The sequence below is a fragment of the Candoia aspera genome, chromosome 7 (assembly GCF_035149785.1).
Source record: "Candoia aspera isolate rCanAsp1 chromosome 7, rCanAsp1.hap2, whole genome shotgun sequence".
NCBI classification, from domain to species: Eukaryota; Metazoa; Chordata; class Lepidosauria; order Squamata; family Boidae; genus Candoia; species Candoia aspera.
In genome coordinates this window covers 24,035,124-24,050,548 of record NC_086159.1, presented here as the reverse complement: position 1 = coordinate 24,050,548, position 15,425 = coordinate 24,035,124, and the positions used below count along the sequence as shown (strand labels likewise).

The following is a 15,425-nucleotide window of genomic DNA, read 5'->3' as shown; positions in this document are numbered from 1 at the left end:
AATTAAAAAAAAAAAAAAAAAGACTAGCTCATACCCCATCTTAATCCAGAATATGGCCAACCTTAGATAACATGGGCTCCCAAGTGTCATTACACAGAGTAAATGCAAATGTCTAGAAATATTTCTGCTACCTTCAGGCAGTTTAGTTTAAATTTTAGTTTAAAGGATTCAATCAGATCTAAAAAATATTTATAATCCACAGAAGATTTTAATAACTGTATACTGAAATATTTGTTTTATGACTATTATAAATTGGAGGGTATCTTAATCTAGAGAAAACTTAGCAATCGTAATGAACTGACTAAAACTAATTTAGTCTATCAACAGCCTTGGCTTGGAAGGGAAAGGAATGAAAATATAGTGATCCTGGGGCTTGCTCAGAACATTAACCAAGGAACTAAACTCACAGGGACTAGGGAAGGCATAGTGAAAAAAGATTTTTTTAGAATTTTATTTAGTGGTTTGATTGATAGCCTGTCTTTCTTCCTCAAGGCAGCTTACATGGCTATTTTTCTTCATTTTTAACCCTCCAACAGCAACCTTGGGAGGCAGATTTGTCTGAGACCAGAGACTGGCCTTAGTCACCCAGTGAGCTTCCATACCTATGAGTGAACTTGGAACCAAGGTCACCCAGTTCTTCTTTAATACCTTAACCACTATCTCAATGTTTATATAATTTAATTCATTATTAAATAGTGATTCAGCACTTAAACCTTAATTTAGTAAGATCAAATAGTCAAAAACATACTTCAATACCCACATTTTGAAATAAGCAACTGTGCTACCATGTGATTTAATAAGTACAAATACACACACATTGATACACAGATAAGTGGTTAATATGTACAATAACAACTGGCTGTGTGGAATGTGCACATAGTCCATGACTGGGAGACTGGCTGTTTCCCAGCAAATATACAAAGTATTATATATATATATATATATATATTTTAAAGTATGCATCATTCATTCCTATATATGTATGTATATATAAACACACACAAACATATACATATATATAAATATAAATACAGATACATGGGGAACTTGAACCATGATGGTTGGTTCTTATGTACATTAACCATTCAAGACAAACTTCACACCCACCATTTTTTTACACATTTATTGGGCAGTTTTAGTCAAATTTACATCTTTCCCTCCACTAGGAAATTGCTTGGTGTTATTACGCCAAAAGGGCACCTATAAGGCAAAAATTAAATCTGAGCTAACTTAAAATTACTTCAGGCACTGAAACCCTTTCATATGCCAAGCCGGTTCCCATAGCAGACAGCCACTGTGTTGTTTGTTTTGTGTGAAAGTGAATGATAAAAGATCCATGAAATCGACACAGAAAGGCAGAACAGCAGAAAGAACAGAGGCCTCTCCATCATAGCAGCTTCTACCCTTTGCTGACTTGTGTAACAATGGAATCGAGACGTCCAACTGCAGATCTAACACAGCTGTGCATTTCATTAGATGAAGAGCACTAGTGACACAAGTAAATAATTAACTTATTCTGGTCCGCTGACTGTGCTTATGAGACCAGTCATAGCTGACAGATTTTAATACAAGTTAAACACAAAGAAAGCGTAATGAGATTAGACGTTAAAACAAAATATTTAGAAAGACTTGAGGGAAAAGAAACCACCACTTTTGCAAGCCATTTTAAGAAGTTCTTGTTTTCAGAAATAAGTTAAAATTCTTAATTTTAACCAAACTCTAAAAAGCTGATCAGCTGAAACATTCTAAAAGAATTGAGCAACAGCACCTCTGGGGGTTTTTTTGTCTCTAGAATGTTAACAATTTTTTTTTCAGTCAAAGCATTATATATTTTCTTCGTTATTAATTTACAATGTTATTTTAATTTGCCAGGTCTGCATATTACTTTATATTAAAGGTTATCCAAAACAGCAAAATAACAAGTCCTTTTCAAAATCTACAACAAAAATCAAAGCTGTTGAGACACAGAATCTACTCTAGGCATATGAAAGTCTGAAGAATTATTTCACTGTCTCATACACACACACACACACACCCTTGAATATGTGCAAAAAATTAGCTAAAGGGGGCAACCATTATATTAAAAAAATAAAGTTTTAGATTACAATACTACCTCTCACTTTTTTGGAAGTAAATCCCATTCAAAACCATGGCATGTAATTTTAAGTACACATGCATACTATCATATTATCAATTATACTTAAAAGAAAACCAGATTTATATAAAGGTACATCAGGTTTCTATTTCAACATAATGCTCATTATGGACTAGAGGTTTCATCTTAATAGATTCTATGGATCTGCATGTCCCTATTTCTGATGAATGTACCCATCTTTTTCTAGGGAGCATAGAATTAAGATTTATGATTTGGCAAATAAATCTCTGTATAATAAACTTCATCAATATTTGACCCCATTCCAATTATTTCAACAGAGGGTAATTGATGCAAAACATAGAATTGGTTATTTGATTGATTAAAATAAAACATCAGCAAAATCTGAAACACAATTTTAAATTAAGAATATTTTGGCAATAAATTGTTTATTAAGAGGATTCTTCATTTCTGCTTTTTATTGCTCACAAGGGTAGGTGATTTTGTGCATTAAGTATTACCTCACAAGGACATAAATATTACCCTGACTCATGGGAGAAGGTTATTTAAATGAAGGACAATCATTAGTCTTGGAACCTCTGAACTGACAGTGGGTACATACCTGTGGCTAGGATAATGGCTAAATTAAAGAATCTCGTATGTTTAGATGTGCAGCTCTTCAGTTCCCAAGCAGAAAAGATGTTTCAGAGGGGATGTGGCTCAAGGAAGCTATCCCCTTTCCTGGTCTCACACAGTAGCCACACTAAAATCCAGGAACACACGTGTAAATTTCAAGAGATGGCACCAAGGTGCTATGATCTTGTCATACTCTATCAGCCCCTCCTTAAAGCAAATGTACACTTGACTGGGACCATGTAGTTACTGGGAAAAGGTGTGGCCTCTTTATGAAGGACGCAGCAAACATGCCCCTACTTTCCAAAGTACATCTTCTGCTCTGCATCCAAACAGCTACACATCACTACTCATGCAGAGTTGTTAATTCAGAGTCCAGTTTGGGATGGTATGTGTGAAGTTCTGCTTTTCAAGCCTAAATATTTTGATGCTCTGCAAAAGGTTTGTATTTTTTCCCATGTGCAAAATCCAAAGATTAGTGATATTTATAGTGTTTCTTTTTTAGCTGTTAAAATCCTACTCTGCCATCATGCAAAAAGGCAACGGGAACAAACTGATACCCATGAAACTAAGTAGTAAAGCACTTAAAATTCAGAAAAGACAAATAATCCTATGACATTTAAACCCTGATTAAGCCCCACAGTATAAAGAATGTAAGCCAGGCCACAATTAAAAGATCAGAAGCCACAGCTGCAGTTTTATCAGTTTCTGCTGAAAAGATTAAAAATAGAACTTGCCATTAGGACAGTATCTTCTAGATGTTTAGTGTAATTTTAAAACTTTTATGTATTCCACAGAGGATCTTTTATTACAAAGAATTTACATTGTATCTCCCACAGTATTCCGCTTGTCTTGCGATTCTGCAGCATGAGATCCTAAAATGCTTTTAACTTTATACTATGAAGTTCATATATTTTAAAATATTTTAAAACATATATTTTCTTAGTAATTTATTAATTCCACATTAATATTAAGAGGTCAGGATAATCTGTATACCTACTTTCTCTTTTTTAGATCCATTAATTTAGAGCAGCACACATGTATTTATGGAACCCAGTTTATTGCTATATTTGGGAGGAAAAAAACCCAGATACCAATGGTCTTCCAGTTAGCAGAAACTCTTTGCCAATATGCACTGATTTCCCTAACAGGGAACAATTAATTTTTCCATAGTGAATAATTTGCAGATCTCTCATCTCACTGGGCAGATTCTAGATGAACAGAATGAAATTTAACCAATAAATAATACATAAGCAAACTTGATTAGCCTCTTTATTAAAAGGATTCCAAGTCAGAGGAGGTGCTAGAAGACAATACTGCTTGTACATTGGTTTCCCATGAGCTGCTGAATGGTCTGATGTGATAAATTTGCATAGTCTGAAGGACAAAAAGAACTGATTAACTGAAAATCTTACGATGTTCCTGGAAGTAGTTACTGTAAAACAAGCATAGGAACTTTGAAAAATACAGATAGTGAACTTAATCATGAGCTTCAGAGAAAAATGGTTTTAAAATTTTAAGCAAAATTGGGCGTTTTATCCTAAGTCATAAAAACATTGTAGCCAGGAAGGGGAAAAGTAAGTGGGGGGAGGGGGGAGAATTACTGAAAAGGGTCAGAAGGTTACCTGTTTGGTTCTTTAGAGAAAATGCTCATTTGACTGTTAGAATAGTAAGTTAAATAGCTTGTTAAAGAAAATAAGATAAAAAGCTTGAAGTCTTGTATGCTTTTTAAAAATGTGGACTAGTTTTAAGTTGGCAAACAATAAATAAAAAAGAATGGATAATTTATGCTTCCATATTAATTCAGCATGATTTTGTAAGGCTTTTATGAAATGTGACCTGACTCAAGATCTTGGGATGAGTTGGATAGCGAATAACCAAAGTAGAATTGCGTCCTTCTGTGAACGTAGTTAAAACTATTTGTCCACCATTTCCTCGTACTACTATTAGAAAGAAAATACTTCTTGCATGCATGGTTAAGCTGTGAAACTTGTTATCTGTGGAAGATGTAATTATGTTTACCAGTGTGGAGAGCTTCAAAGGAAATTACACAAAATCAGGGAAGATAAGGCTATCAGTAGCTTCTTGTTATGATAGCTATAATGTAACTGTAATGTCAGACACATTATGTCTCTGATGACCAGCTGCTAGAGAATACAAGTGAAAGGGCAGACTTGCACTCACGTCCCTCTAAACCCAAAGTAATTATTGTGAAAACATACTGCTAGCTTAGATAGATTATTGGTTTAATCAAACCTTGTTGTTCTTAGTTTGTTTATGAAGAATAATTCCAATCATTTAAACAAGAAACCCACACATTGCACAAGGGTAAAGAAATAAAGAATTCATAGAGTAACAGTGGCTGGCCATTAAATGCTGGCCATTGGTAGTGGTGCCTTCTGACTCTGTTTACAGAATACTGCATTCATTAGAACATTTATGGTATTAATCAACCAGTATGACTTTTAATAGTTCAGCCAGAGCTTGATTTTGTCTGTCACTTGATGTATGTTTCTAATGGCATTTGAAATCCAATTTTCTTGTTTTTTAGGATGCATACTTCATGCATTTGCCTGGGAGTAAGTCCTATTAACTTAGTCTGATATTTGTAGGATTGTGTTAATTGGCTTGTTATTTTGTTAAGTATTTTGGGAATCTATTGGTTGAAAAAAAAGGATAAAAAACATGAGAGACAAATACTTACAGGTATTCTGATGTATCCAGTTCAAGGAAGAAAAGCCATCATAGATTTAAGAAAAATGTCTATGTGCCAGACCAAGCCTTAAAGTTAATTTATAAATGTCATTTTACATTATTTAATAATATTAAGAGATAATCAATGTTGCAAATAAAGTGTATTCTGCACTAGAATAAACACATCCTTTTGCAATAGAATGTTTTCATAAACATAATATCAATGAATGTAAAATCATTTCCTTGTTTTTAGAAGTATTTTTAGTGTGGATACTCAAGGAAAGGTTTAAGCCTTTATCTGGGATCTTTAGCTATTAAAACAGCTTCTGTTTGCCATTCCAATCCTCGTTGCTTAAATACAGTTCTTCCACTTCAGGAATACTGCTCAGGACTACTGTTTAGTTCTGTGATTTGCACGACCTTTGTTAGTAGTGTTAATCCTTTTTCACATGAGAGACTGAGAACTGTTCTTTCAAAGAAGTGATAGATTGCTTTTTCACATCAAAGGACTCTAACTTTTCTCTTTCACTGGGATTCATACAGAAGGAAGAGAAAATCTAGAAATATAAAGATGCAAGATATATAAAAGCCAGAAATTCTCTCTCAGTCTTCTCTGGAACTAAGAATGATTCTAATTTGGGTGAATTGAAAAAAATAACTATGATATCCACTAAGTTGATCTCCGATGCCAGTGCTCTTCCAGAATGTGTTGGGCTGTAACTACTTTCGACACACTGGCTGCAAATTCTGGGAATTGCAGCCCCAAAACATCTGGCAAATCTGGGAACTACAATCTAACACACTGTTTCTCAACTTAAGTAACTTTAAGATGTGAGGACTTCAACTCCAAGAATTCCCATGCTGGTTGGGGAATTCTGAAAGTTTAAGTCTACACATGTTAAAGTTGCCAAGGTTGCGAAACGCTGGTCTAACAGCTCTGAAAGGTGCCACGTTAGGAAAGGCTGCCTTCTGCTTTTCCCAAATTATCTGGATAACACTAATGAAAACTTAAGTCAATCAAGCCACTGATAAAACTGGACATTAATATTCACTAAAAATACATGTTACAGTAATAGGATGACCTTGTGAAATGTCAGGGATGGCATAAGTGTTTTAAACTCCGAATTTCAGAACTTTCACATTTTGACTTATTGAGTCAAGTGTAAAATTACCCCAACTTTCTAACTGTAGGGGACACATTTTCCAAAGCACCCTATCTACAGTACTCAGAAATTTAGATGCTGTTTCCATTTATAGATGATACAGTTGATATAGTTGAAATACATATCAACGTGTGTCCAGTTAAAATACATATCAACATGTACAGCTCTTCCTGAATTGTGGAGGTTGGTATCAACACACAGAAAGCAAAAATTCAGCCCAGAAAGCACATAGGATGGGAAGAATTTAAAGAGCCTCAAGGTCCTAACAGACTAAAAAAGACTAGAGTTATTTTATGAGGTCAACTGGTTTAAGTGGCAGGAATTTATATTTTGGTTAAATGTCAGAAGAGGAAAAAATCCTCTAGCTCATGTTTAAGCACAGAATGATACCAATAAGGATGCTGTGCATCTTCTGCCTTGAGTATTTAAATATCAACAGTATTTATTTATTTAATTCCATGCTTTTCTCCTCTGGCAAGCACTCAAGGTGACAATGAAAATTAAAAATAGAAACAGAATATAAAATGTGAAAATATGTATTAAAATGGATGATAAAGTAAATATTATCTAATGATTAAAAGCCTAGAAAAACTTTTACAAACTTCCTAAATACTAAGAGTGGGGGACAAATTGAATCCTGAGTTCCACAGCTTGGGAGCAACACAGGAGAAGACCCTCTCCTATGTGTCAGAAAGAGGTATCTCTGACAACAGGGGTATTTTCAAAAGGCATCTCTTGCTGATCATAGCAACAAGACATGTTCAGTTTGTAATGGAAGATGTTGTCCCTTAGATAGTCAGGCACCAAGCTATTTAAGTTTTTTTTAGATCAGTACCAACATTTTAAATTCTACTAAATTAAAAACTGGCAAGCAGCGCAGATCATTCTGCAAATTTAGTGCTAGTTAAGGATCTTACTACTGCTTTCTTAGGCATAAGGGAACACAGTGACCATAGGTATTGATCACCTCTCTTAGTTGTGAGACCAGTCCTGGCCTGGCCAATTTAATTATGGATAACAGTTGAGTAAACAGGTAGGGGCCCTCACCTCACCACACTCTGTCAACAACCTTGACAACTCCAAGTTGGAAGAACCCAAGAGAGTAACATGAAGGGATGGACTGTGGAAGTTTATGGCTCAAGAGCTATGAGTCATAACCTCAGTTACATTATAAATGCTATTTCCATGGTTCTATGATTAAGATCTCCAAGTATACAATTTAAACTGCACTGAAAATAGTATGTGCACATTGAGGATCCTGAAAGTATCTGAAAACCATTTCAGACCCCAGGTCCCTTTATGAAAAGCACTGAAGACCTCTCCACTTCTGGTTGCACATGGCTCATTGTATATGAACATATTTATGCACAAATAAGGCACTTTGAGGATCACTGCTCAATCTGACTTCAGCTATTTGCACCTATCTGCTTGATATCTGAAAAGCAATGGGGAAAATTAAAAAGTCTGATCTTTGTTCAGGAGTAGTCTGTACGTAGGATGAAATGCAGTGTCATGGGAATGGAAATCCATTCACACAACAGGACTTTTCATTCCCCTTTTCTCCCAAATTGAGGCTGCATAAGTAAGGGACCAAAGGGAAAGGATTACCGGACTTTATTCCAAAGAGCTTCTGCTCTTATTTTTAAAAGTGATTCCAAAAAGGCTTAGAAACCCATGAAAACTTGTTTTCCTTTCCATAATTTCTCCCAACCATGTTTCTGTTATCTTCTTTCCTTGCAAATTGCTAAGGGAGAGAATCACACCCTAGTAATAATATATTTCAGGTGGAGCTAGTTTAAACATTGCATATATAATTAATTTCACTAGGATATTATGATGAATGTCTGATTACAGAAAGCAGATTTGGCAGTGATTCTACAGTACCCCTATTCTGATTTAATTATTAATATTTTATTGTATTTTATGTTCACAATGCATTAAGCTAGTCTGAGAGATGACAACGGACCCTAAGTGATGTTACTGAGCGGATAGTTCTTAGCTCACACCTCTTGCTGCTACTCCTTCTAGTGGAGCTATATACTAAAACATAGGGAAGCATTAAGTTGAGTTCATGGAGTTAATTTTTTCTCGCTTCAACAACTCTTTAAGTCAGGGATAGCAATATGGTGCTGCTCACTGTTATCGGTCTCAGCTACTATATTGTGGAAACTGTTGTCCAAAATATTTGGGCACAAGGTTGACTATGCCTGATTTAAGTAATCAAGCAACACTGCATACATTTTAATTGGGTATGCATCAACCATAAAGACTTAATGGAAAAGTTCTGGCTGGTTGTGTATGCATAGTGAGTTCTTCCTACTTTAGAATTTAACTATTTGAAATAGGAATAGCATAGTTCCATAGACAGACAGACAGACAACAAACTCACTCACAAGTAGATAGACAGACAGACAGACAAGCTCCTCAAAGAAGCTGGGATGGTTTTTAAGTAGGAAGCTTCAGTTGTTAAATCTTCAAGTAATCAAAAATTTGACCAGTTTTCACATCTTTTCAAATACATCTAAATAACTATTACTGCAACAGTCTCTATTATTCTTAGTGGTTTCTTGTGTCTCTGTCACTTATTACTGAATAGAGGAAAAAAACCCAAGTATTTTTAATGACTGCATGTGAATTTATTCACAATATTATCCATTCATTTCAAAATATAGTAACTTTCATCATTAGGTCACATTGTAATACATTTTCCTTCATGAGCGTAGTAGCTGTTCAGTTTTATTTATTTATTTATTTAAATTTTTATCACCGCCCATCTTCCCCCAAAGGAGGGACTCTGGGCAGTTTTAAACTTCCAAAGCAGCAGCAGCATTTATGCAGCTGGATTTACTCTTTCCAGAGGCAAAAGATTCAAATACTAGTTCAGTCCAGTCCAGGCACTACAACAATTACAGTATTTTACTTAGTGTGCTCTGCTGTTATACCAAGAACAACCGGAAAAATATTTCAATTAAACTGAAACCATTAAAATGTAACAAAATGTACCTTTTTGCCCATGACGACTGCTAAACTTGTCTCCAATTTCTGGGCGTCTAGTTTGCCTTAGCAATATTTTGATTAAAAAAGCATCTTCTGCATTTGACGATATCATGACTTTTTCAATGTATGAATCAGTTGCACCTTTGTAACTAAGGAACAGAAAATTATATACATACTTCAGTTCAAGGAAAAAGACAGCCAAGTTTAGTCAACACGAGATATCTGTAAAACAGCAGCCTGCAAATTTTAACTTCAAGTGGCATTTTTACTTCAAGCAAAGTTTCAGTACTGAAAGCAATTGCAAAACAGGTATGGGAACTAAGTAACAATAGGAATGGTAGATGAAGAAAAGGCCTTTGCCTGCCTAGTTTAAGAACGAACAAGGGCCCATAAGGAACTTGGGTGTTACAAAAGGCTGAGACAAGTTGAGATCCAGCTCCTTTATAATATATTTAATGTAACATTACCAAGAAAGCTAGACATCTGAACCCTTTTAGTCACCACTATGCCTGACGAGGCTCACTTCTATTTTCTTTTCCAGAACTAAGCATTTTCTACCCACCCTTTCTTTTCTGTTGGTTTCTAAAAGTAAAATAAAGTAGCTTGTCATACGTTATTGGCACATCTTTAAACTGGGGTTGCTGGGATGCGCTGCTCCCTTCCAGAGGGGTTTGGGTCACCGTGGGCATCGACTTATTCACAAGCACTTGCTTGTTTTCTACCTTTTCACCTGTAAGTACATGAGGAAATAACATTTTTACCACCTGTACGAATTATTTTCATTACCCTTAAATGGTGAAAGCAGGGTCTGTGTTATGGCCTGAGGCCACAGGCCTCATTCAAGCCCCTTATTTATGCCCCTTGGAGTCAACCAAGATCATGTCACCAAAATTTGGTAGCAAAACACTGAAAAATGAGGGTGTGATTTTTGAGGGGCTGTTAAACCATCCAATAAGTTCAATGCACGTACATAATTAAACAACAAGAGCAAAAAAAAAAAAAAAAAGCCCTCCATTGAATCAGGTCACTACTACTCGCCATGTTACAAGGCAAAGGCTGCAGATTTGGGTTCAGTTTGATAACAGCACATTGACAAAAACAGTAGTTCAAATTAATACTTCTTATAATAAAGGAAACAATATTTATATACCTGGAGAGCAAATACCATCAGCATCTAAAATTTCATGCCGCCAAATTGGTTTGCGTGTCCCTGCATCCAGCATGGGTCCCATCACTTTGTCAAATGTCTGATTTGTGTAACGCTTCAGAGTACACTTAGCATTTTTGTACACAAGACACCTTCCAAAGCCTCAGAGAAAACAAAAATGTCAATCAAAACTACTATTAGAGTTACCTAAGATGACAATCAGACATCCATGATTACGTTTTAAATATATTGTACAAATCCACAGGACAGAAAACAGTTGAAGAGTTCATAAATTGAATAGCTATTTATATAGCATGACACTTAATATGTAAAATATGTAGACAACTTAGAAACTATGGCTGGAGTCCTACAGACACTTTTCAAGCAATTAAATTATACTGATTTCATAGTAATATTAGTAAGGCATGAGCCAAAGTGCATTCTGTTAGAAACGCAGTGGCCTATGACAATTAAATATTATGTCATGAGAGAAAGTTTAAGGTGCCACAAGACATTTATGTGTCATCATTCATTAAAACTGTAAGTTCAAAGAGGGCACAAGCTTCCCAGATAACTGCATTTTTGAAAGAGCTAAAAACAAGAAATTGTTATAATTGCAGAATCAAATTATATTACATTTATATTTTTGAAAGAACACTGCATTTTTTTAGAATAAAACATGCACATTTTAGAACAAACTACCTTGTGTTTTTAACAGGTTTAAAGTACAATAAAAATGCAGCTATTATCTAATTCCCAGATATTTTTTTTTAAAGACCATAGTTTAGGTAAGAAATGTTTCTCTGGTCTAAACCACTTTGTTACTTTTCTAAAAATATCAAACCAGAAACATTAATTAGCCTTGACAACTTTGGTTACAAGATTACAAAACAAAGAGTAAAACATAAATGTGCTATATTTCTTTCACTGGCCCCCACTGGCTTAGTAATTCCTAAATGAAGGAGAATGCCTCTTCATAACCTTTACTCTTTTAAAACTATCTTTCAGTTGAAGTTATGCACAGTAGATCTGTATCATTTGGCTGTATGAAGTAATTCTGGAAAGTCTTTGATTTCCCCCCTAATGTTACTAGTCTACCAGAAAGAAAACATTTTGCTTTAAATCATGTCTGCTATTGTTTTAGGCAAAAAAGAATAAATTAAGTGTGCAGACATTAATGCCAAAGATACATGTCCAGCAATACTACTAGGACTGCCTGGCAACTAGCAAAAGGGCTCTTAAGGATGGGCGAGTGTAGTAGAATGTACTGCAGTATGCAAGCAGTCTGACCACACAAAGTAAATTCAGGCACCCACAATATTATGCCTCAAGCAGAGGAGCCATGTTTTAAATATGATTGATGAGGCAACACTAAAAAGCGTAACATCCAGACAAGTTTGTTTGAAGTGAATGCAAGTAATAGTCTTTGAAAAGCATACAATATGCTTTTCCTCAAAAAGATTTAATACACCCTTTGGGGAAGGTGCATGAATGGCATTGTATCCCAATGATAAACCACAAAGATTTTAGCTTTCTTAAAAACATGAAGCAAATTTATTATTAACCACATTTATTTGCTAGGCAGTTTAACGCTAAGGGATTTTTTTGATCCAGCTTGTTTGCTATTAACTTTTCTCCAAGTATCATAATAATTCCTGATGGTATTCAAGGAATGTTCATCTCTACTGAAAATATCTACAGTTCAAATTCACTGATTTTCATTATTAATGAAAAAGCAGTATTATATAGGGCACAATGCAGCCAAATGTAAATGTTTTAAAGTCAGATGACCAGTTTATTTCAGTTACAATAGTGAATTTGGAGCTCCCCCTAAGAAGCATTTTCAGCAGCAACTCTCCATTCACTCTAATTCTTGAAAAGTTATTGTACAATAGTTCAGTTTACATGTAACTATAAACCATGGTTTATGTTAAAAAATATTTTCAAACTCGACCTATAAAGTGAGCCCACAAAAGTACAAGGAAATCAGATTTTGAGCGACCTGCTTTAATTGTCCATCAGCTCAGCACCCTTACTTGTATGGTACAGTATGTCTAACGTCAGACAAATAGTTACAAGTGATTTATCAATTCAGATATCACACCAAATCATAGTTTTCACAAACTATGGTATGCAAACGTATCTAAAAATAAATCATGGCTTGTCAATTTAAACATCAAAATCGTGATTATTTTTCTTTATATTTGTGAACTATTTGTATTGTGCTGAAGCAAGAGACACAGCTGTCCTATTACATAATTAGAGTCTTCCTACCTCTGTCTAAAGAAGCCTTGTTTAAAACAAGAGCATCTTCAATGTCATAACCACTGTAACTCATCACAGCAACTGTGGCATTCTGTCCAGCTGGCAGTTTTTCAAACCCGATGAGTTCTATTGTTTTTGTCTTAACCATTGGTCTTTGTGGATATGCTAACAGATACATAAGGGAATCAATCCTGTTCCTCTGATTGTAGCCAATGGTACCTGCAATTAAAAAAACATACCCTAAGCAAACTTGATGGATGCTTAATATTATTGCTGTAATGCTATTTACGACATCAGTTACAAAAAATGTGGAGAAATCAACAGAAAAAGCAGCAATCATTTTATGTCATCCATTTCCCTGGCATTCATTTTAGCTGAGAGCTAATTAAATGAAAACGTACAATACACAACCTCCCTCCTCCACTTTTACATAAAACATAAACTATAGCAGAAAGTTATCGGTGTGGCTATATCTCTTAGGCCTCAAGCACAGCTTTAAGCCTCTGACAACTTTTATTTCAAAAATCAGTTAGACTTTAAGTTATACCAGAGTCAGATATCAATTGCCAATCATAGCCTTTTTATCAGACACTTTTGAGGAGTAGATCTGAAGTAACCCAGTTATAAATATAACAGCTATTTCAGTGGACCAGCCAATGTACAAAATATAATGACCACAAGACTGAGCTTTTTTTCCGCAGGCATGAATGGATAGTAAGTCTTGAGGCTCCATAAATCGTTACACAAGATGCCCTAAAGAGGCAAACAGTTCCTATGTATCTGGAATATGACTAGTAAATGTCTCAGCCTCATTAGTACCTGAATAGATTACTGAGATAAGATGCACCATAGGGTTGTTGAAGGAAACACGGGATCTAAGAATTATAAAAAAATACTTAAGTGATAATCCAACCTCTCAAAGTATCATCTACAAATATCATCTTAGTTCTGCTAAACCCACTGTACACCTTCCAATGTATATCATCAGAATTTCAGTTCATCTAGTCTGCTCTGTGTAATTTAAGACCCACCGATTCGCTTCACCCTAATTTTTGCTAAGCCTTAAGGAAGGCATTTCTCAGGCAATGGAAGTATTCAAATGATCAGAATGGGGCAATGCTGAGTAACAAGTCCTTTCTTCTCAGCAGGGAGCCAAAAGACTATCTCAATAATCCCAAATTCTTGACAGCCCAGGAAGTGACTAAATGGACTTGAACATGTGTCTCCCACAACACAGTACAATACAGTGGCAGCGGGTGGGGAGGGACAGGCAGAGACAACCATAAGGGAGGGCTGACTCTTTTAAAGAACAAATGTATTTTGATGTGATGAATCACTGTCCAGACAGATTCAAAACAACCAACTCATAAGTCACAGCACCAAATGTAAACTATGCAGATGGGCCTGAAGTTAATTAGTAGCAAATCTAGGATTATATGGATAGAGCTTCCCATAGGCTCTATGTCTATACTTTCTCTAATCTGGTGCCTTGGATTGTAACTTCTTTCACCATAGCCAGCTGGTGATTATAGGAACTGCAGTCCCATACATCTAGAGGGCGCAGAAGGGAAGAAGTTGGGGGAAAAGGTCTAGGCATTATTAGCAAATATTCAGCACACAACTAGATGTTTCATGTGTCTATGTTTTCTTTTTAAAAAAAAACAGTCTATTACATCTCAACTTCAGAATTGCACTTTTATCTCCTTGCTCATTCCTCAGGTGCTTGCAGTAGCACACAGAAACAAAGCCTTTAACAATTATTACTAAAGATATTCAGCAGCTTTTGTATTCCCATCGTCAGCAGCAACGTCAGAGGATTGTATCCAAGGAGCTAAATGTGCAAGACCCAGGGTCAAAGCAGCTGAATACACCAACCTCAAAAAACACAGACAATGAATTGCAAATGACACTGAAAACAAAATGAGAAAAAAAGACCTTCACACAGAAAAGTACAAAAGAACTCTACAGATACTGAATTGGCTTTCTGTACACACTGATCCTGCTTAACTGTGTGTGGTAACTAACCAAACCTTCTGAGGCTAATAGTCCTAAAATAGATTCTCCTGGAAAAAGAAAGCATAACAAAGAAACAGGATGCAATTAAAATAAAGGGATGGTATATAAAATATTTTTCCAAGGGTTTCTAATATGCTGAGGGGAAAGAACATTTATTATGTAGGGGTTTTACCCATGTGAAAAAAAAAATACATGAGAATTTTTTAATGCCCCCTCCCCCCATCAACAGAGAAGAATCATTATTTGGCCATATAATATATTCACTGAATTCATGTGACCACCAGGAATGACACCCTACCTAAGTTTCACTGTTAATATTTTGAACAAATTGTACTGCAATGACAACTTCAATTCACTGAAAAAAGCTTCACTGAAATGAATGGGTGGTGGTAAGAAAGTTGCAAATGCTGCTGAGAAA

At 35.4% G+C, this 15,425-nt stretch overlaps 1 protein-coding gene across 6 annotated transcripts in view; it reads right to left on the bottom strand.

The window, feature by feature from the left end:
* Positions 1-15,425, bottom strand: part of POLR3B (RNA polymerase III subunit B) — a 69,989-nt gene that overhangs the window by 15,764 nt on the left and 38,800 nt on the right. For 5 of the 6 annotated variants that reach the window (XM_063308541.1, XM_063308543.1, XM_063308545.1 and 2 more), the window contains exons 20-23: positions 13,001-13,210; positions 10,730-10,888; positions 10,192-10,309; positions 9,586-9,728 (exon numbers count right to left, since the gene is read on the bottom strand). In XM_063308541.1, the coding sequence (XP_063164611.1) occupies positions 9,586-9,728; positions 10,192-10,309; positions 10,730-10,888; positions 13,001-13,210 (630 nt within the window). Of the gene's footprint in view, positions 1-5,429; positions 5,507-9,585; positions 9,729-10,191; positions 10,310-10,729; positions 10,889-13,000; positions 13,211-15,425 lie in introns of all 6 variants that reach the window. The other variant, XM_063308546.1, reaches the window with a different exon arrangement.